This window comes from Malania oleifera, chromosome 4 (genome assembly GCF_029873635.1).
Source record: "Malania oleifera isolate guangnan ecotype guangnan chromosome 4, ASM2987363v1, whole genome shotgun sequence".
Classification (NCBI taxonomy): domain Eukaryota; kingdom Viridiplantae; phylum Streptophyta; class Magnoliopsida; order Santalales; family Ximeniaceae; genus Malania; species Malania oleifera.
In genome coordinates this window covers 46272962-46296503 of record NC_080420.1, presented here as the reverse complement: position 1 = coordinate 46296503, position 23542 = coordinate 46272962, and the positions used below count along the sequence as shown (strand labels likewise).

General features: G+C 34.0%; 1 protein-coding gene across 6 annotated transcripts; it reads right to left on the bottom strand.

Annotated features, from left to right (window-relative positions):
• Positions 1-8624: 8624 nt before the first annotated feature.
• Positions 8625-12427, bottom strand: LOC131153120 (protein PIN-LIKES 2). Of its 6 annotated transcripts, none has more exons than XM_058105187.1 (3): positions 11321-11765; positions 10507-11240; positions 8625-10203 (listed from the first exon to the last, which is right to left on the bottom strand). In XM_058105187.1, exon 3 carries the CDS (start codon positions 10163-10165, stop codon positions 8810-8812), a length of 1356 nt encoding a protein of 451 aa, XP_057961170.1. In that variant the 5' UTR covers positions 10166-10203; positions 10507-11240; positions 11321-11765; the 3' UTR covers positions 8625-8809. The 6 variants fall into 6 exon arrangements, with proteins under 6 accessions (XP_057961170.1, XP_057961171.1, XP_057961169.1 ...); XM_058105188.1 differs by having other exon boundaries at positions 10507-11207; XM_058105186.1 differs by having other exon boundaries at positions 10507-11214; positions 11321-11761.
• Positions 12428-23542: the final 11115 nt, after the last annotated feature.

Here is a 23542-nt window from a genome sequence, read left to right as displayed (position 1 = left end):
TTTAGATTTCTAAAATTTTGTGGGATCGTGTCCGATACTGGATGGAGTTCACTAGAGCTATGTCTTCCTTGAAAGCTGCTCTGAAGTGGTTGCATAAGGAGGCAAAGGGCACAAGTATTAAATCTATTGGAAAGAAAATTTGCTTGGCTGTTACTGTGTACTTCCTCTGGCATTTCAGGAACAAAAGGAAGTTTAAAGGCAAACCAATTGAACCAGAGGGGTTGTTTAAGGTGATTCAAAGTCACACTTATAGAGTCATTTATGATAAATTTGGATTGTACTCCTTTAATTGAGTTTTGGAATGCTTGTTTTTGCTTTCGGTTATTCTGTTTCATTTGGCCTTTTGGCCCTTGGGTATGCCCAACTTGATCTGTATCTAACTATTGCCTAGTTTTGATTTGATCTTATGATTGGGAGCTTAGCTTCCTCTTGCCTGGGTATGCCCAATGTATTTTGTACATATCCATTTTGATCAATACTATTTACCATTAACTGATTAAAAAAATAAAATTGAATAGGATTTATTTTATAACTAACATCCTCTCTCAATGGAATATTGGACCATTCAAGAACATGACTTAAATCTCCAAGGCACATGCTTGCATCTTGTTTGTGCTTGAATTTTCACCCCCCCAAGGACTTGTAAAGGGTGGGTAATTTTTGGGAGATCTTGAATGCGTTAGTTGCAAGATGTCGCATTAATGTGTCTTCTAGTGAAAGATATTATTTGGTGGGAGTCCAATGATGTGCTTCTAATAACTTTAGTGATAGTGTAATATTTTGTGATTGATAAATCCCAAATCTACGTGGAGTAACTATCCCTTTTAAGTATTTCTCAATCTCATAACACACTTTTGAGAATAATTTTTCATGGGCATGTTTTGCATTGTAATTTTTCTTTTACGTTAATGAAATGTGTGCCACAATTTGGTAATGCTTTTGATTATTCATATATGTACATGCATATTTGTAAAGACCACATGCTATGCATGAAACGTGATTAAAAATAAATAAATTTTAAAATTGAATTATTATATGAAACCACAAAATTCCAAAGTTTTATAGGCTATTGAAAATTTTGTAATATTCAATAAGTACCATAGAAAAGAGTTATCACAAAATAGTGCAAATATATATATATGTGTGAGTGGGAGAACAAGAAATAAGAGGGTAAGGAAATTGTTTCTTGTTCTATTTTACAAAGATCCTCAAATCAACATTGGAGCTTTAAAAAAAAAAAAACCCAATGTAACTACAACTGAAAAAATGGTTAAAATAGAAATGAATAGCACGAACAAACAAAATAGAATCTAGTGGTAGAAGTATAATGTTAATATCTTTAACATTATCTTTGAATTTAAATAATGAATGGAATCAAAATATGCACAAAATAATAATTTTGAAGGTGGTACATACTAAAAACTAAGTGATTTCTCTGTTTCCCCTTCTTCTTTATATTAAGATTTAATCTGTAGTTTTTCCATAATTTTCTCAATTAGTTAGGTCAACTCAAATACCATTTAAAAACAAAAGAGGATCAAATCTAGCATAACAAAAATATGCTGTAATTGAAACATACGATGCAATATCTTCATCTTTTTATTTTCTATTTCAAATATACCACTAAAGTCCAGTCGGGCTAGCTCAAGTGGTAAGGGCGACTTATGATCTAAATAACCTCAAAGTTACAGGTTCGATTCCCCTTTCAGGCATTACGCCGGTAAATTATTAGGGGTGCATCAATGGGCAAACAGCTTTCATCCCTTGAATTTGGTGCCGCACCATAGTAGCAATATATAAATGTAATTCTAAATTAATTAATAGTGTTTTCTATACAATTTCATCTAAGTATTGTATATAAGTAATTCAGCTGTATGCTTTTATTTTTCTTCATCACCAAGCGGGCCTCCACCAGTTATTTGAACCTAGACAATTGAAACACAAGTGCGTATAACATGTATCTGTAAATAATCATGGGTCTGGCTGCCTTGGCACATGCATATTTTGCTAACCTCACAACTCTAAAAAAAAAGAATATATATTTTCATCCTATTTCATGTGGATATTTCATGTTAAATAATGGAAATGTTTGCATTACATTCTCAACTTGCTGTATTTTATTCTTAAACTTAAACATTTTACAATTGAAAGTAACCTAAATACTAAAGTACACAACAATAATTGTTGGTCCGATTAGGCATCCAAGAAAGGGACGGTGAATTGGGTGGTTTTAGAAACTTGAGATTAATTTACAAATTTTACCAGTAATGAGAATTATCTCAAACTTAACGCAGCTAAACATTAAAAATGTAGTCAATGAAGGGTCCAAACTGATATATAGATCAAGCAAGTATGAAATCAGGTGATAGATTAATGCAATTGAAGTATATGATCAAAGCATAAAATAGAAAAGGGAATAGAGTGACATGCAAGATTTATAGTGGTTTGGTCGCATGACTTACATCCACTCCTCAATCTAATTTGTTTAAGATTTTCACTAATACATTAGTGTTACAAAATAAGGACACTCATCCTACTATTGTTGGGCATCAACCAATAGCACGTGCCTTAGCACCAAGAACAATACAACCCTCCAAGGCCAACATAACTCATTGTCACATGGCTCTTTGCCAAAACTTACTGTCGCAGCACTTGAGACACAACACTCCCACCAAGATTACACCTAAAAACACAGCGCCTCAGCACTCAGGACAACACAATCCTATTGTGATTACACCCAAAAGAGTAACAAATAAAGCAAGCCTCTAAGGTTTTTTATAACTCACACGCGTAATCTGAATTTCAAAATCAGTAAATTTAGAGAGACTTTATTAGCATCTCAACCTATTAGGGAAAACACATTCTTTGAGACTACTACGAATTATGGTGGATGATAAACGCAAAAGAATATCAACGTGAAATTCTTCAAGATAGTGCAATTTGATCCATCATCCTTTGCTAGTCATGCTTTTATAGATGGCATCAAGTCTCTCTTTGCGCAGCGCCTTTGACTCTACAATAAATGTCCAACACTCAAGAAGATCAATGCATATGGGATGAATTTTAAGCTTCAACTTAGTATGGAGACTTCCAATTGTTGGCAAATCTTATCTTTACACTTTATTTTTCTAGTTATAACAAGTTAATATATGTCTCGTTCTTCTTCTTTTGTATCTAGTTTAGTATATAAAGTATCATAAGCTCTATATTTAGCTTCACTAATGACTCTTTAGTATATTTTCTTACCTATTTATACTTTTTCAGGCTTTCTATATTTTTATAATTTTTTCATGTTTTATACCAATTTATTTTTGTCTATATGACTTTCTGGATATCTTTATCCCACCACCAACTTTCTTACTACTCGAGTATCTTCATCTAGATTCACATACAATTTCTTTTACTATCTTTTTGATAGAGTTAGCTATTATATTCCATAAAGTGTCCACATCTACCATATCTCTCTATTGTCCAATTATTCTATTCGATCATTTTTTTTTTGAATTTTATAATATGTTTTCTTATTTTAAGCTCCACCGCCTAGTCCTCTTGCTTTTATTTATGTTTCTATTTCTCTTCCATTTTTCGGTCTTTCACCTGAAATAACTTTACAATCCTTACAAGATAAATAATCCACATTTTTAGTTAAGAAGAAATATATTTAACTTTTATTTTGCCCACTCTTGAAAGTTATTAAGTGTATATCTTTTTTTTAATTTTATAAAACATGTATTTAATATAATCAAATTGAATGACATGAAAAAAAAAATCTAAAATCACATCACTGACCTCATATTTATCTCCATATCTATGACCTCAATGTATCCTCTATAACCTATATTGTCATGTATCCATTCAAGTTAGCCTACAACTATTTTTTAGACCTTAGTGTCTATGTATACTATTTATATCTTTCAAAGTTATCTTTTAAATTTTTATGCTAATTCTAGTTGGGGAACATATGCATTAATGAAATTTATTATCTTTAGGTCTAAAATTTTGTTAAAAAAATTTGGGCCAATATGGAGATATTATTGTTTATGGTGTGACTCTTATACTTGTAGTTTCATAAATAAGGGAAGGAAGAAGAACATGGAGGGATTGCACAGCAGAGACTCGTCGACGAGTGCCCTGATCTCGTAGACGAGTAGATACCGAGAGTCAGAATTTCTCAAAATTGAAGACTCGTCGACGAGAGTATGGACATGTTGACGAGTGGTCTTCTTCGGATCGTCGGCAAATCCTTGTACTCGTCAACGAGTGTCACCTAGGCTGTGAAGAGAAATTCAAAATTTAAATTTGGACATTATGATAGCTGGGTATTTGGAGGGAAACCTCCGAGAAACTTTTATTTATGTACTTCTGAATGTGTTTTGTATATAGAGAACTTTGTAAGACTAGTGTATTGTTGTTCTTCACATTATAGTGAATATTGAGTGTCATTTGCTTTATTCTTATGTGATAAATTGTTGTTGTTTCTCATCCATATTGGTTGTGTTGTTGAGGCTTGAAGAATTGTTGTAAGTTTACATCTTCCGCTGTGCGTGTGTGTGTATCCTATACTCAATTCAAATCACAACAAATATCGTTCTAGAGTGGTGTGTATTTAATGCGGCTGTAAAGACATAATCCACATGTAACAACATAGCTCAAATACTTATTGTAATCTATTGAGGTAGATGACAATTAAAAGAAGACTACTATGAGCTGTAGTTCATAGTCTAAGATGTGAAATAAGATATTTGAAGAATTTTATTTTGATAATAATTAAGATGTCCATCATGAAAGTATTTTTATTAGCTTTCACAATAAGATTGTTTATACCATATTCAAAATTTTTAAGGAAATGTTTATTTAATTTTGAGCATGGAAATTGTGAACTTGGCCATGTAGGTATGGTTCAACCTAGAGAATAGAAGGTTGATAGGAAGGTCCCATCCAAAATATGGATAGGACAGGCACTCCTAGTTAGATGTAGCTCATGGTTAAGCTATCACCTATAGGTAGCTAAGCATTGCCTAAATATTCTCAATTGAGCATCACCCAAGATTAAGATGTAGTCCAGAAGCATCATTATCGAAACAAAAGGGGATCTAACCAATATTTTGCTTTGTGTATTTTAAAAACTATGAAAACAGTTCGTTGCATATTTGAACTTGAATTGTAACAACTTGTGGGTTTAGATTGTAAGGATAGACATAGGGTTGATGTCAAATTTGAAAACCCTAGAAGGTTCAATCTTTGGTTTAGTTTTTAAGTTTGAATTGATTAGATCACGCGCTATCGACATAAACTCGAATCTCTTAAAAATATGATGAGAAGTTGGGTTGGCAGCCAATAAATAGCCCGTAAGGACAAGCTTATGCCTCCTTTTCACACATAGAATTTTCTTAATTAATTGACGTGGCCCCTAAACCTTTGAAGGGGTAGGCATGTGAATTCCAATCATTCAATGCATACTGCCCTTTCCATCAATTCACCATCACCATTTTTCTCTTAAAAGGTTTTTATTAATTCTAATTTTTGATATAGATCCTTAGGAGATGTGACGTCATTATTATATCACTTTTTGGCCAAAAAATAAACATGAGAATGGAATGTTGAAACCTCACATTCTCGGAAAAAAAAAAAATGAAAATCCTAAAGGATTCACTGAAATAGGGTTCGGTTCAGCAAATAACTGAACTGTAGTATGTTTGTTTTTTGTGCTTGTCAAAACAATTACAGTTCATTTGGCTCGACAGAATAATTATTCATCGAAATAAGGGGGAATATAGTTTTACGGCTCGTTTGGTTCAATGAAATAAGATGAAATACGGTTTAAATTTTAGGGATCAAGGAAATAGTTACCCCCTATATATTTTTAATTATTTCATTTAATATATGATAAGTAAGAAATAAACGTTTGCATGACAAAATTTGAAAATAATTATTCTTTCTCCATTACTTGTTATGTACTCATAAGATGTTTTACATTGTTATTTGCTTTATTATAATAACATAATTTTTTGAATAACTAATTGTAACTAGCCTACTAAAACTAATCCATTTCTTGGAATAGGCATTCTACAAATCAAACAAAGCCTAAATTAATGGCTAATATTTTTCCATTTCCATTTATAGAATGCCATTGCTAAACAAGATTGAAGATGTTTACGCTGTATTTATTTCGATGACTAAAGTTTACAAAATCAGAATGAACTAAATAGTACTCCTCTAAATAATAATAATAATAATAATAATAATAATTATTATTATTATTATTATTATATGTTAGATTATTATCTATGAAGGATAAACTAATTATTTAGAAGACGAAAGTATCAATAATAAAACATAATATAATAAAGAAAATAAAATAAAATAAAATGGAGGAAAATCTATTCTTTTTAGCTATCAAATACTCTAGGATCATTTCAAACTATCTAAAGAAAAGTACTTTCTTAAATAAGTAGATAATTTTTTTATTTTTGAAAAAAAATACTTATTTTTTGAGACGTTCAACATAGGAGCCATTATTAGTAATGGGGAAAGACAGACCAGCCTTATGTTAACAGATTAGGGCCCTTCAATTTAATTTAATTTAGCCTAATCAAATCACTAAAAACAAATGCTTTCCCACTAAATAGGGCAAACACTCATAGAACTAAATCTGAAAATAATGAAGGCTCTTTTTAGGGCCTGAAAAGCATAAAGGCTCTTTTTAATTTATTTGCAATGCTCTCACAAACTCCATTCCAGCATAGAATTCATCATCTTCAGGTACCTCTTCACTGCAAATATCAATAGCAGCCAACATTTCAATCATCAATTGTGGCCATCATAAAATTGTGAAACAAAAAAGGGAAAACAACTCGCCGGGAATCAGACACTGTGCTTGTGATTAAATTAACCTAATTAGTGACATCTGAAGGGCTGTGCATCTTCAATGGTGTCTGTTCATCGATGAACTAAACTATGCGCACAGATTAAAAGGTCCCTAATCATGGTGTCGATAAACAATGCTTGTCACCGGCCCATGATGTCATGGTCTGTCGTGGCAAGCTGGCAGGGCTTAGTAGCATTACTCTTTTTAAATATTTCATCATGCATTTCCGAAATGATTTCAGTACCTTTATAATAATGGAAGATCAAAAAAATGCAACCAGCTCAGAACACTGCATAAAGGAGTCAGTATTCTGATGCATCAACAATAATTGTAACCATCAGAGAAAATGAGCATTCATCACAAATGATAGTAAGAAATCAAAACAAATCTCATTGGGGTTCTGTTAAAAATAGCCAATCGATCGCTCGCCAATTGCAAGTTGCGAGCTGTTCTTTCTCTTTCTATCACTAGGTCAGTTCGTCGGATTATAGTGCTCGACGATTCTATTAGTCTGGTACTGGTATCCTTCAGGAACGACGACTTTTTCGTTCACGATTTTATGTTCTCGTCTATTCTTCCCCTCGATCCTTTTCGTAGCATAGATCTTTCTTCTCTTAAGATATTTTGAGAAGAGTGAGTGCGCTTTTAAAAGCGGATGAGAAGTATGGGTTGCCCAAATCAACCTATCCACCTGAGCATGCAACTCAAGGAATTTTGTAGAGAAACGCAAGGTTTGCTTCTGCAAAAGGTCTGGGTGTCCAAGTTCATTCGGATTCAATCAGTGGATCATAAATGACTGTAGCTTTACTGATCTCACAACGAACTTTAAGCGAGTGGCAATGAATTATCTGAGATTTCTCCATCAGAATTTCTCATAATATAGGAATCTATGTTGCTTCTCTTGACCAAATTTTACACAAGCTGTGTTTCCTTTTAAGTTCTTCAAAGATTATCAATCACCTGCTTTGTGTCTTGCGATTTTACTCTTAATCCCCATTTCTCTCATAATTTCTTTTCCATGCTCAAGTTCTATGATTGATTCTATAGTCCATAAACCGTCTTTGCTTCAGAGATTTTCACATTTTCTGCCTCTTGGTGTAATTAAAACATGAGCCCTCCATTTTGGAGCATCAATTTCAACTTGTGTAGATTTGAACAAAACATAGTATACAATTGTATGGAGTTTCGTCCAAATTTATAGAAACCAAATTCAAAGCCCGAATTCTATGCTCTCAAACAGTTCCTAAGGCTATTTGAAAAAATAAAAAAAATGAGGGAAAGAAGAGAAATCCAAAAAGAAAAAAAAAAATAAAAAAATGAAAGAGTCTGTACTTGAAAATGCCTCAAATAGTTTTTTGTTGGAGAACGTCAACAATACAAATATTCTTTCCAATGTGAAATGTTTTTGTGAATAGTGTGAGATAAGCTTAATTAAAATACGACATATATTGTATTCAACGTTTTAAAATGATATAGTAACATTTCTTGCTACCTTTGCTACCACGATAGCTTCAATATTTTCATTTAGATAATGGCCCATTCAAGTCTCTTTCATGTAATTGCCTCATCTTGAAAGATGGATCTGTACCTTCAGTCGTGTGTATGATGCAATGATCATGAAAATAAATTCACATAAATTCCATAGCTTATTTAATTGTTAGAAACCTTGAAACATAATAGTGATAGCTTTGGACCCTTTGGCGCTAAGAATAATCAACAAATGAAACATAACTATAAATAATCATTGACAAGCAGCTTTACCAAAAGACAAATCTGTCACCTCCATTGGCAGTTTGCAGAAAATCAGACAGAGCAAGTGCATTAGATCATTACATTTACATGACACAGAATAATTGAACATGGAGACACTGGTAATCCAACAGCACTTATTGCTAATTGATCACCATACAAACCTTGAGCAACAAAGAATCTATACATGGTTCAAATAGCGGAGAGCATTTTAAAATAAAGGACAACATAGAGGGAAAGGGAGAAGAGGGCAAAGACATGCTGCCAGAAGAGAAGTGCCGAGGCCTCGCTGACTGCATAGCCCCTCAAGCTGGCAATTGCTCCCAATAAAATGGCACTTGGCATTGTGTACTGCAACAAAAGCACAAATTTATACATTTGATCACCATGGACCAGAAAATTCAATTTATCAGCCAATGTGACAATCCCAATTCCTAGCAAGGGGAGAACCAAAAGTCTTGCAACAGAGATACCAATTGTGGTTCGAAGCCCAAGTGCGGAATCATTTGGCCCCTCAGCTAGCATACCTCCAAGAATAAGCATCACAGAAGGCACCATTGCTCCAGCCAAGATCTCTAAACTGTCCGTGATAAACAATAATGGAGCATCATCTCCAAAGACAACAGTTCTTATCTGAGGCACCATCCCAACAATGATAGCAAACAGGGACGCAATTGTTGGGGGCTGAAGTATGTGCTGTATTGGAGTCTGTTCAGCAACAATTCTAAACCTCCTAACAACTCTAGGCTCAGCCAAACACCTAATGGATTTCGGACTGTTCCCACTCTTCTCCCCAGAGAGATCAAGATCGGGAAAATTAGTCTGTGAAACACTCGAAAGGCTGTTAAAAACCCTAGCAATAAAGGGCTTCTTGGAATGCTCAGTTTCTTTATCCTCGATGCCTGGCCATTCAGCTTCCACAAGGAGGGGCCTACTAACATCATTAGTTGATGGAGCTTCCTCAATGTCACCTCCTTCCTCAACAACCTCATAATACTCCAATGGAGGCTCCATCATGTGATAAACAAGGGTATAAACAAGAATTACGGCAACCCATTGGGCAAAAGATACATAAGCCACTCCTTTTCTATGACAATCTGGTCCAAATGGATTATCCGATGTATGACAAACAGAACCAACGATGGCTAGAGGGAGATTTCCCGTATTGCCAAATGCAGTCATGATAATGGTGAATCTGGTGAATTGCGGAGGTGGGCGACAAATAACCACCACTAAATACCCCAGGATGCAGCCAATAATGGTACTAACCAACACATTAACAGGGATAAACCACCAAAGGGCAACGTTATCCAGTGTTATTGATTCACCCAGATGGATAAAGATAAGGCATGGCAAGAACAAAGCAAACACAAGCTTGCTAAGGAGCTTAAAGGTAGCTTTTGGGATGATTTGTGTTTTGGGATGCGCAAGAACCAGTCCAATAACAGTGAGGGAGAGAAGTTTCATCAAAGGTTTCACGGCACTTAACAGATCTTCTCCACTGGACTTCATGTTATTTTCATAACCCATAGTAGAGATTCCAAACATCTTTTCCACCGAATAATTGAAAATCGACAACAATACTTCTGCAATGGAATTATGCAAAATTCCAAAAATTCAAATGCAAATTAATTGAAAAATTCGAAAAAACACGTTTTTAATCCAAGTATCTAAACACCACATATAGAATCTTCACGAAATTGACAGTTCCACAACATTTATTGTACAGATTCTCACGGGATATAACATAATTAACCAGAAAACAGCATCGGATCGACAGGAATTACGAACATCAACCAAATCATTAACAATAATCCTGGTTATGATTGTTATTTTAACGAATTGCAACCCTATAAATGACAATAAATAGAAGGCAATAGATAACTTACAGAAGGAACGGGATGCTTCTAGACGGAAAGAGGCGAGAGGAACGGGCTATCAAGGTGAGGCTTCCATGCGTAAAGATTTCACGGGCATCCTGCCAATCTCGGTCCAGCGAAGCAATGATAAAGTGCGGAGCCTGTTCCCCGATGAAAATTAAATGCCACCTTAAACAGATTTTTTTTAACCCAGAGCGATTATTGAATTATCGGACCCTCGGTCTTACAGTCCGGTATTCATTGTGATTTTACACGCGGTCAGGGTGGCAGCCGAATTTTGATGGATGATTCGTCATCCATCCATTTAAATTAGGGTTGAGTAAACTAATCAACTCGATCGAACTTGACCCATTTATTAAATGGATTAGACGAATTCGGGTCGGATCACCGCCGAGTGACCCGTTTATCTGCCTCTATATATATACTTTAAATTCTGTTTCTGCGGAAGGCTGAAACCTAAAGGCATTTGAAAGTTGAAACCTAACCCTAGCAGCACCAGCACGCGGCGCAGCAGCAAGCAGAAGCCTCTCCCCCACTCCCTAATCTATCTCAATCTGTCCATCTGCGGATCTCCGTCACGAGTCACGGCCTCACAGATACAGAATCACAGGCTCACAGCGAGGAGCGGCGCAGAAGCAGAAGAGTAACGAGTAATTTCGATCCCAAAAACTACGAGGGCAGATTACCTGAGGTCACGCGTCGTTGACCACCTGAGAACTGAATCGATCAGGATGTTTCGATCACTAAAGAAAAAACAACATGTCAGGGAAAATCAAAAGAGAAAATGGAAAACATGAAAGCAGGAAAAGTTTTCTACTCCTACAAATTTGAATTCTCTGCCTCTTCGATTCTGGCTTAGGAAGCAAGCCATGCCCGAGGAAATCAATTTGTGGGACAGTGTCCTCAATCTGAGCATCCTTTTCCCGGGCGTCCAGTAAGAGATTTTCCCAGGGGGCAGTCTCCCTCTCTCTGCACAATACTATCGCCAGATCTCCCATGGCGACTCCCCCTGAAATCCACAGCTTCATACACCAATAACCTCTCTCTCTCTCTCTCTCTCTCTCTCTCTCTCTGCTTTTTCCCTCTGTACTCCATTCATGATGCCCTTGGGTGTTGACTGTTGAGGATTCAACACCTGACATTTCATCCCGTGGTGCTTTAAGAGCACGAAGCCTCATGGCCCTCACGTCCTCCCCCTGGCCCCTGCTACAGAGTGCTTTAAAAAAAAAATATTTGTCAATTATATGAATTATGAAATGTTTTAAAATTTTTAAAATAAATAAATTATTTTTTTAAATGGGTGCCCATATATGATCCGTTTATTAAAATAACGAGTTTGAGTTTACCTATGAGTCACTAATTAATAAACGGGTCAACTCAAATTCAAACCTATTTATTACTCGTTCGAACTCGATTCGTTAATCCGTTTTGCCACCCCTAGTAAAGGGGGACGAAGGAAATGGGTCATCTGGCATGGGTATCACGAGTTTTTTTTTTAATCTAATTTTAATTTAATTTAAAATATTTAAGAAAAGTTCGAGTGGAACTTTATTTTCACAATTGATGTGTTCATAAAAGTACTAGATGATTTAGCGTTTTTTAATCTGATATTTCTTTTCTTCCTCTTTCTTCTCTCTGGAATTCATAAAGAAGGCCAAGCAACAAAGCAAACAGAGAGAGGCAACCACAATCTGACAATCTTCAATTGAATTTGGATTGTACAATCCAAACATTGTGCCACCACCAAGTACAATAATAATATTAAGAAGGTAGTACATAAAAAAGGGAGATAAGATATGATTTTTTACATTAAACTTTGTTCTTGTTTTGATAAAATTTAGAAATTTGAGTTGAAATTTGTGTTAGTTTGTAATAGAAATTAGTATTTTATGCGTTAAATTTGGTTATATTGAAGTAAATTTGGTGATTTAAAGCATCGTTTGGAAACCCCTAAGTCAAGGTTAGGTTTTTTTCATACTTGAATTTTTGCGTATTAAATTTATTTAAATAAATGATGAATGCCGATGAAATTTTGCATAGCATGAAATTATATTATATAATTTGCGTTTAATAGTAAGTAATTCATCACATTATTATGGCACTTGGCTATTCACACAACTGTAGCCATGAAATTCTTTCCCTCTTTTATTTAGACTTAATTCATGGTTGAGAATATTGAGATATCTGATTTAAGAGTGAGCTTGACCAAGGTTATTGATTCATCAATTTATTTTAAGTGAGCTTGATTGATTCATCAATAAATTTTGAGTGATCTGTACATCAGACTAGGATTAGACTGAAATTATCACTCCTGCTTCTGATGTGAATGTCCAGAGCCATTCTGATTTTTTTTTTTATTACATGTAACTTTTTTTTTTGTGTAATATATTTTATAATTTATGTGCTGCGTTGCATACTTTAAGGATATAATTTTTTTTATTTATGGTTTAAATTGAAAGGGAAAAGTATATATCTCGTGACTTTATTATTAAAACTAAATCCCTCTTGCATTTTTTAAAATTTTATAAAATTGCAATCCTAAAAATAAAAATTGACAACACATGTCATAAAGATCAACCAAAACATTACATGATAAACTAATCGAATTACAATATTAATTATTTTTGTTAATACTCGTATAAAGTTTAAATATGAATCCGCACTTCTGAGCCGCAAGTGTGTCAAATTAATACTTGTATATTCATCCATGAGCAAGTTTGTGAAAAGTAAAATAGCTAAAGGCTTGTTTATTAAATAATGAACAATTAAAACGTCTATTATTATGTTCTTAGATAATGGAAATGCGCTCCAAGGTGAAGATAGACCAATTAACTTTAGAAATTTATGTATGTTAATCCAACCTGTTACTATTCTAATCTGACTGATTATTTTCTACATATTTTGATCCTTTCAACACTTCTGATTAACAAAATAATAATAATAATAATAATAATAATAATAATAATAATAATAATAATAATAATGTCTTCTATAATTTTTAAAAAATATAAGAAGATTAGCGGTCATAAAACAACCACCGAATGGAGGACTTTTTTTTTTTAAATGACATTTAATGTTCGGTAAAAATGGTTCTTTAGGTTGTAACCAATTTGGCCAATGTTTATACAATGTGAAAATATTGAGGTTACCACAAATGATTGAAAATCACCAATATTTATAATTTTTAGTGTATTTCTTTAACCGATAATATTATCGTTGAATTAGTATTTTCTATAATCTCTATCAATAATTGAATTACTAATTTTAATTAGTAATTGAACTAATAACTTTTGTAATTTAAATTTTTAAATTTTTTTATTGGTATTAATAATCAAGTTATTAATTCAATAAAAATAAATAATAATTCGATTAATTAATTTATGAAACGATAAATAAAATTATTAATAATTTAAAAGCACACAAGAAATAAATTGATTAGCATTTTGAAACATTGTCACAAATTTACAATTTAATTTTCGTAACTAATAATAATGATTTAATTAATATTTTTCTAACTACTAATAATTATTAAATTAGTAGTTTATGCAACCATTAATGATAATTAAATTAATGAATTTCATGACTTCTAATAATAATTGAATCACTTAATAAAATAATAAATTGGATAATTTATTTTTTTTTGAAACCATAAGTAAACTAATTAATATTTACAACATCCTTATAATTTTATAATTTATTTTTTACTGCAAATAATATTTGAAGTAATTTTGTTGTCATTGATATTAATAATTGAGTTAGTTAATTTTGTGACCACTGATAATAAATAATTTAGGTAATAAAAAATAATTATTACTAAATATTTTTATTAAAATATTTCAAAAAAAAAAGATTATTAATATCATTACAAAGTTATGGTGATGGAAGTATATGACACAAATTAATAATTTAATTTTAGAAATAACGTTTATGAATTATGCCCGGCCTCAATTAGTACTCTATAATATATAATAAATTGTTTTTGGTTAAAATTGCTTAGAAGAAACTTCAATCTCAGATTCATCACTATAACCACTCTCCCAATTTTTTAATATTCAAACTAAATATAGAAAATTCAAATCTAATTAGAAATTTATTATTTATTTCATTATACTATATTCATAACTTAGTTAATGTGAGCACGACTCTTATTATTATTATTATTATTATTATTAAAAACATACATAAATGAAAGTCAACTTTCCCAACATGAAACTAGATTCTTAATCATAGGATTACTACATTTACACGTGTTTAATTGTTACTCTTAACATTTTTCAATAGTCATTTAATTTCTTAATTGAAGATTTTGCATAATTTTGTGATCTAGAAGTATTCTATAAAAGATTATAGTTATAATAATATTATTAACATTAATAATATATCTAATCATAAAATGGATCAACTTAATAAGTCCACTTTGAAAATATGCCCATTATATAAGATTCAAATTCTAAACAATACTAATTTTGTATTAATAATTTCTAATAAACATAATTTATCATTGGATTATTTACTTAATTAATACATGTAAGTTGTTGACTTTATGAGTCCTATCTCGTTTTAATTATGCCAAATCCAAAGTATCACACTTGTACATCTAGTGTTTGAATAGATATTTTTCTTAAAAGACACGTAGAGTTGAGGTACGATCAAAGTCATGAGAATCTCAAAACTCACTACATGATGACAATCAGAATAGCAAAAAGAACAGCAAAAAGGATGAAAATATTTTATGTTGTATTTTAATGCATTTAAGTATTGGTCTCTAATAATGCATTTCATGCATGATGGGATTGAAAGCTCAAAAAGACCATAAATTGGCCTTAGGTCCCAAATCTTTTCATGGAAAACTCTCTAAATAAAATGTCATACTTATACACATAGGGTTGAAAATGTTAAAGTCATTTTTAGGGCAAAAACTTAGGTGTTCAAAGACCTCAGTCAATCGATTGTTACTAGTTCAAACTAACTCAGTCGATTAACCGTTACTAGTTCAAACTAGCTCAGTCGACTAATATGCCTTGAGGGCAAAATTGTAATTTTGCTCAAGCTCGGCCGACCGACCAATTTTTCTCCTAACATTCCTCAGCCAACCGAACCTACTAAGACTCGAAAATCACCTTTTTGCTAAGCCGATCGGCTATTTACTCAGTTGACCAAACCTACGAAGATTTAGAAATCGTCTTTAGCTCAACCAATCGACTCTTTGCCCTACTGACTGAAATTCATAGAAAATTTGAAAAATAGACTCAGGTTAGCCGAGCGGTGGGTTGCTCAGTCGACCGACCCTCTTAGGAAGACCAATTTTTTGCTTGATGTTAGCCGACCGACCCTCTCGGGTTGCCCGATATTTTCAAATCTAACCACAATTATTTTCATCATTAAACTTTTTTAAAATTCCCACTGTATCCCTAACAGTCATAATTTTTGAGAAATTCAATATATAGCCCATAACAAAACTTGATTAGCACCTTGATTAGTTAAGAAATCCTCTCAAAATATTTTGTGTTATTCTTGTTATGCTCTCACATATAAGCATTCATTTCACTCTTTCTCATATTTGTTTGCAAAATCCTTTTTGAAAGAGAGCATTAAAACTCATCTTCTTCATTTGCATATTGATTGCAACTTGAAGATAGGTTAAGTACTCATTCTTGAGAGCATACCACATAAAATTCAAATGCTTTTTACTTTCTCATATCCATTTATTTTTTGAAAATCATTCTTGGCAGTTAGCTTTGAGATTTTCCCATATTATTTCTTATTGATAAATATTGTTAGGAAAAACTCTTCTTAACTTGTGAGTCTTTACATATCCATTGCAAGATTCAAAAGCTTACATTGTGTTTATTGGGAAATTATTTTTGGTAAGCTAAGACTCCAATATCTCTTATACACCATATTTGAAAATACATTTGGAGATATTATTTGGGTTCTTAAAATCTTTGAAAATACACTTAGTGAAAATACTATATTTGAATCAAAGATCGTTTTGAGCATCATCTCTCACATTATTTCATACGTATATACATTCTAGAGAGATACCATATAAACTCTATTAAGTTTTATCTCCCATCATACAAGAGTGCATTAAACTTCATTTTGTACACATTTGCTTATTGTAGAAGCACTTCACTTGTACACAATATTTCAATATCCTTGTATTCCCAGCGTGTGGTCAGAAGAAGAATACATTGTCCTGTAAGGTGTACCAGTTTGGCTCTAGCTTGGTTAGGTGAGTTAGGAAGCCCTGTCCTGTAAAGTGCAGGTTTGGCTTCGCCCGTAAGTAAGCTGAGGAGACTTCGCCTCGTAAGGAGTAGTGTAAACGACATCGCTCTACCCAATTAAGTAAGCATTTAGTGAATCCTCAAGTGGGTTGACTTGAGCTGGGGATGTAGGCATGGTTGCCGAACCTCGATAAAAACCAAGTGTCACTTTTTCCCCTATACTATTTATTTTTCCGTATTTGTCTACTTATCTTTATCTATTGAGATTACTACATTCGTTTTAAATACTGATTTGTGAGTGTTTGGGAAATACTGCAACTTTTATAATTGTTTAAATTATTTGGACGTTCATTTATTTGCTAAATCTCTATTTGATTAGAAAAGACCCAAGGTTGTGAAATACTAATTGCTAGTGTAATTTGACTGAGGATTTTTAAAATATCCAATTCACCCCCCTTTTAGGTTTACACCAAAAATCACACTTGGTAGCAGAGTGTCATTGCATATACTTAAACGTTTTTGTAAAAGATCGCAATGACTCATGTTGGTGTAACCCCTTTTGGTGAGGGACAAACGTCCACACGTCCTCGTATTTTTGTTGGTGTTAATTACACCTTATGGAAACAAAGGATGCACATTTTTCTTCAAAATTTTGATTGGATGGTGTGGAGGGTTGTCTCCAAGGGAGATTTCGTCCCTGTGAACCTAAGACTGAAGATGAACTCACTGATGATGACATAAAAATGATTCAAGTAAATGCTACTACAATGAATGCTCTATATTGTGCTCTAAATATTAATGAATTTAATAGGGTTATGACATGTACATCTGCCAAAGAAATATGGGATAAACTAGAGGTTACTTATGAAGGCACTAGAGATGTTAAGGATAGTCGCATTGACATGCTAACTAGTGAATATGAGGCATTTAAGATGAACTCTAGTGAATCCATACAAACCATGTACACTCGGTTCACACATATCACCAACTCTTTGCATGCACTTGGTAAGACTTACCCAACATATGAAATGATTAGGAAAATACTTAGGGGTCTATCGCCAATCTGGGAGGAAAAAGTCATTGCCATAGTTAAGGGGAGAAACCTAAAGGCAATGACGTTGGATGAGCTTATTAGATCGCTCATCACATATGAAATGGTAGTAAATAAGAGGTTGAGCGAGCACAACATAGCAACGAAAGTGAAAGCTCTACGAGCATCCACTAGCAGCTCCAGTAAAGGTAGTGATGAGGAGCCAAACGAGGACATGGCACTATTGATTAAGAAATTCAGCAGGTTCTTTAAAAAGAATGGGAAATTATCTAGAAAATTTCGAAGCTCGAAATCTAAGAAGGGAGAGTCGAGCAGGAAAAAGGAAAAGTTAGATCCTCCTATATGCTTCAACTGTAACAAAGTCGATCATATTAAACCGAAATGCCCACTGTTGAAAAAGGATTCAAAAAAGAAGAAAAAAACAATGAAAGTCGGCATGTTGACTCACTCTATAAATGAGCAATGCAAAGGCTATCCCAAGTATAGGAGTTCCGTCATGTAATAATTAGCCTCAAAAGGCCAGATCATTTCCTTAGGGAATGCAGATCGGTTTCAAACTCGTATAAATAGAAAGAAGAAAATAAGAAAAAAAAAACAATTTACTGAACACAGTTCAAATTCGGTTTCTTTGGGTTTATGAGAATTTGTGACGAAATTAAAGGAATGAACTAAAACTTAAACAAAGGCCTAAACAAAAATAAACTACACCTGAACAAAGTCCTAAAAAGAATAAACTCAACGTAAATAAAGTCTTAAATAAAAATAAACTACACTTAAATAAGGTCTTAAATGAAAATGAACTCAACCTAGTGCTTAACAATTTAAATCCACATTAAAATGAGCTTGCATGAAAATCAATCCAACAATGAAATATTCAAGACAATGTATTAAAATAAACTTTGAAATAAAGAAACATAAACCACAGACATATTATGCATCAAATAAATGACAAGAAATAATCCAAGCTTGAAGTACTCAAATAACGAACCAAAATGAAGATTTCATTAATTTAATACAAGCATTCAACAATTAAAATAAACTCAAACAATAATACCTTAAACAAACATAAATTTAATCCAACATTAACTTTAAATAAAGCAAAGTAAACTTAACAATAAAATACTCAAAACATATATTAAATTAACACAAGGTGTGTGTGTGTGTGTGTGTGTGTGTGTGCGTGTGCGCGCGTGTGTGTGTGTGTGTGAGAGAGAGAGAGAGAGAGAGAGAGTGGCCGTGAGTTGTGTGGAGGCAACTGCTCTCCTAGATGCTCACGGTTCCTTAGGAGAGAACTCCCCATTGCGGCGCACACTCCAAAAAGAAGACCTAAAGCCCCCTTTAATAAAACCCTACTACCCTCTTCTTCTCTCCTTTCTCAAAAGCCCTAGCTTTCCTTTTAAATAAATGCCCCTAGGCCGGCCTCCTTCGGCGCATGGCCCTAGCGCCCAACCCACATTTTGTTTGTGCATAGCCTATGCAACTTTTTGAATGGTTGGTGCATGGTCTCCAAGGCCAACTCACACGGCCTTCAATTTCTCTCATTGCATGGCTCATTTCATTTAATGCTCATGGGCCCTTTTTGCATGGTTGTTGTTGGCAGCTTCCAACAGCTCACGGCTCACATGAATTTCCTAGGCCCAGCCCATGGATTTCCCGCACGGCCTACTCAGCGCATGGTCTTCTTGTTTCTCCCAGGCCCTCTTTAATTCTTATGCATACATGGTTGGCAGCCCATGTGATGGCACGCCATCTCCTTGTTTTTGAAGCCTAGATGCCCTCTCTTCATGTACATGGCTTCCCAACTTCGGGCCTTATGTGCATGGCCCATGCATGTGTTGGAAGCCCACGCACAACCCTCTTCAATTCACGTGCCTCCTTGTAGCTCATGCATGGCCCAGCTTCAGTGAACAGCAGCCCTACAACCTCCAATTCTAGCTCATTAAATGCATGCTTCTTCATGTGCATGCGGCCCATGTCTTCTTTTTGTTTTGTTTGGGCTTCACACATTTTTTTTCTTTTTGTTTCTCCTTTGAATTTCCAAAAATTACCCTGCAATAATTAGGTACAAAAAAATCGTAAATTTTACGACAAAGATAGAATAAAAATTCAAATATTGTGAATTGAGTCCAATGTTTAAATACTAAACATAATTAGGTATTTAATCAAAATTTTAACACTTAATTAATACATTTAAATACCTAATTACACAACTTTGACGCGTAATCACACCCCTAACTAACATTTTGCCAGTTTTTAGCAAATAACGTGAATGCATTCAAACCAAGGAAGTAGCAACTATAATTCCAGTATTTTTGAAAATCACATGCCATGAAATATGCTTAATGAGTTTAGGAATAGAGGAAACAGACTAACCCAAGTTAAGTATCAACTGAGAGATTTATACACCATTTAGTAAATCAACCAAGGTAATGGAATGTAACAAAGCTTGCGTGTATGAGAATAAAGTTAGAATTCCAAGATTGACTACCAATAGACATTAATGGTTTCAATTACAACAATTAATCAGAGACAACCGCACGGTCTTACTCTAATTCAAAACCATTGTATTAGCGGGTTTCACACTATTACACTTTAATAGGCACCCATTTTCTTATTCAGTTAGGACCCCGCTAATTGGTAGTCATTTCCAGTGCATAAATATACAATGGTGGCTTTCACACTACTACACTTTAGAAGGCACCCACTTTGTTATTTAGTTAGGACCCCAGTAATAGGTAGCCTTTTCCAATACACAATTGTTTCCCTCTTATTTCTTTTTTTGTTCTTTTCTCTCTTTTTCTTCTTTTCTTTTTACAATTGATCCCTAGTTTGTTTATTATTTTCATTTTCTTCAAACTTTTTCTTTTTCTTTGTTTTACTCTAAGCCATTAGGATATGGTTCATTAGAGTCCCAAACAACTGAAGTATAAATTTGCCAAAAACAATTTAAGGTAGTCTTTCTAAGTCTTCTGACCTGTGTAGTGTGTGTAGCAAAACTTTCAACATCCTTCCCTTGGTTGAAACTAAGTGAAATGGATAAAGTTCTCTTTTGATTTATACTCGAGTTTGCACTACATCTTACATGTTCCATATCCTCAAAAAGAAAAAAAAAAATTGGCATGTAACGTTCACAAATAAGGAATTCAGTATGCTCTGAGCTCAATACCAACATTTTCCCAAGGTGGACCAAACTGACATGCATACATCATATGCAAATAACATATTAAGACTCATCAGATGGTAGCACACAATTGCACACAATATCATATACAAATGCTCTCCCCCTAACTAAAATGTAGCATTGTCTTCAATGATTGAAAAGAAAAGCAAAAGAATGATACTAAGGGAAGTAGAAGTGTACTTGGGTAGAGAAGTAAGGGAAAAGAAAAACTAAAACTAAGGGAAAATGTACCTGAAAATAAACTAAAAATAAAACAAAATGAAATTAAAGGAAAGAAAAACATCATAGTATGTCTGGAGGAGGCTTGGGAGGAATTTCATCTGGTGGGTGTAGGTTTATAAATTGAACTAGAGAATCTCTAAATTTGAGTCACCATAATGAATCAGTTTTGTTACCTACACAGAAGTTAGCCTCAATTAAATCAATACTCTCCAAAGAATCATATAATACATGTTTAGATTGACTTTCTTATTTTAACAAGGAAGGATCTTTATTCAGTATGTTTTCCAAGAAATTCAATTCTTTAAGAACTGGTCTTTGAGGAAAAGGTGTCAGAGCAGTTACCTTCGGTTCTTCAATAATATCAACATTAAAACTTTTACCTGGTTCTTTGAAAATGGAACTCTCACCATTCTGCTCAACCTCCCTATCTGGTGTACCAGTCGCCTTACCACTGCGTAGATTTGCGTCGGCATTGCAATCCTTGACATTTACTCCAATAGAGGATGATGGTTCCATGTTTGCAGACTACACTTGAGTATCTAGCTGGGCTTGAAATATGGATTCATCTATCTCTAATGCACTCAATATTGTGTTTAGCCTAGTCAACTCGGTGCTTATCTCACTGATGGCTTGAGAAGTCTGAGTGTTGATCACATTTTGGCTTGCCATGAATTGTTGAAGTGTATTTGCCATCATTTCCATGCTATCCTCAAAAGAGACTTCTTCGGTGGAATGGGTGCTGCTAAATAATAGATCTGAGAAATTTGATGTGGTTGATACTGATGCTGAAAGGCAGCTTGATGATATGTCAGTTGAGAAGGTGGTGCATAGGACTAGGGAGGTTGATTCCAAGGTTGCTCTGTACTATTCTCTTTTTCCATTTCCATAGCATCTAATCTTGTGGTGATTGCAGCCATACGTGCCTGAACATCAACGTCATCCTTCAATTCATATCACCCTCCACCAGGTATTGCTTTCAATGGTTGAGCTACAATTGGTCTTCAATCAATCCTAGTGTTCCACTGTTGAGCATTTTGAGCTAAATAATCCAAAAAACCCAATGCGTCATCAAGCTCCTTGTCGAAGAAATCTCCTGAACACATAGTATGACCGAATTGTTTCGATTAAGGAGTCAACGAGTGTAGAAATAGTTGACCAGACGCCATGATTCAAATTCATGGTGGCGACACATATTAACCAGATTTCTAAATCTCTCCCAGCTTGCATGAAATGTCACATCAGCTCTTTGCATGAATCGACTAATCTGCTCTTGCACAAATTGAACTCTCTGTAAGGGAAAAAAATTATATAGAAATTCATGTTCCATATTAGTCCAACTAGAGATAGAATTAGGTCTTAAAGAATTAAACCACATCTTTACTTTATCCTTTGAAGAGAAAGGAAATAAACGAAATTTAACCAGCTCATCAATGCTAGCTCTAGTAATAAAAGTAGTGCAAGTCAACTCAAAGTCCGTCAGGTATTGGTAAGGACTCTAAGAATCCATCTTGTGGAACTCAGGTATCACTGACATCATCTCATGCTTAATCGTAAAACTTGGTGCATCATTAGGTAAGCATGATGATGTAGTGGTTCATGTGGGCTGCAAAAATTCCATAAGAATGCGTGGTATAGGTGCAGCCATAGTTTTTTCAAAACTCTTTTTTTTTTTCATGAGAAAAATCAAAATAAAAGAAAAACATTAGTTTGAAACTAAATCTAACATTCCCCGGTGTTACGAGCTAAGCTTGTTCAGGGCATTATGCTTGCTTGTGACCACTTGCCTCGTGTGTTTGATATGGGTTTCCATCATGTAAATACTAGTGTAGGGTTATTTTCCAGTATTTATTTCATTGTAAGCCAAATAAGGAAGTATGACTCCTCAATCACTTTGATGTTTCCTAGTGCCAGAGTGAGAATAGCCCAGAAAGCTCTTTAGGGGAGAGTGAGTGTTCATCAGTCATTGTAAAAATCACTAGCTATTGTCAAAGTGTTTAGCCTGCTTGCCTCCCTCGCTAAGCACACAATGTCAAATGATGTGTTGTTAATGAATTACGTTTTCCTTAATGTTTACTGCTTACTTGCCACGGCTTTCATGAGTTGATTACTATTTCCGCTACTATTTGAATGAATATTAATGAAAGTGCTTCGTGGATGAATGTCGGTAAACGATAGGATGGCTAGTTAAGCAAGAGTGCTTTAGCTAGCGCCGCACAACCCTTCACAAGGGTGTGAAAATAGTCGAACCGTGGCACCCGGCAACGGCGCCAAAAACTTGACTCACCCTAAAAATGAGCAACGCAAAGGCTATCCCAAGTATAGGAGTTCTGTCATGTAATAATTAGTCTCAAAAGGCCACATCGT

Bases quoted from the DNA above. Each gene is read 5' to 3' on its own strand.
- LOC131153120 (XM_058105185.1), bottom strand. From the start codon at position 10,165: ATGTTTGGAATCTCTACTATGGGTTATGAAAATAACATGAAGTCCAGT.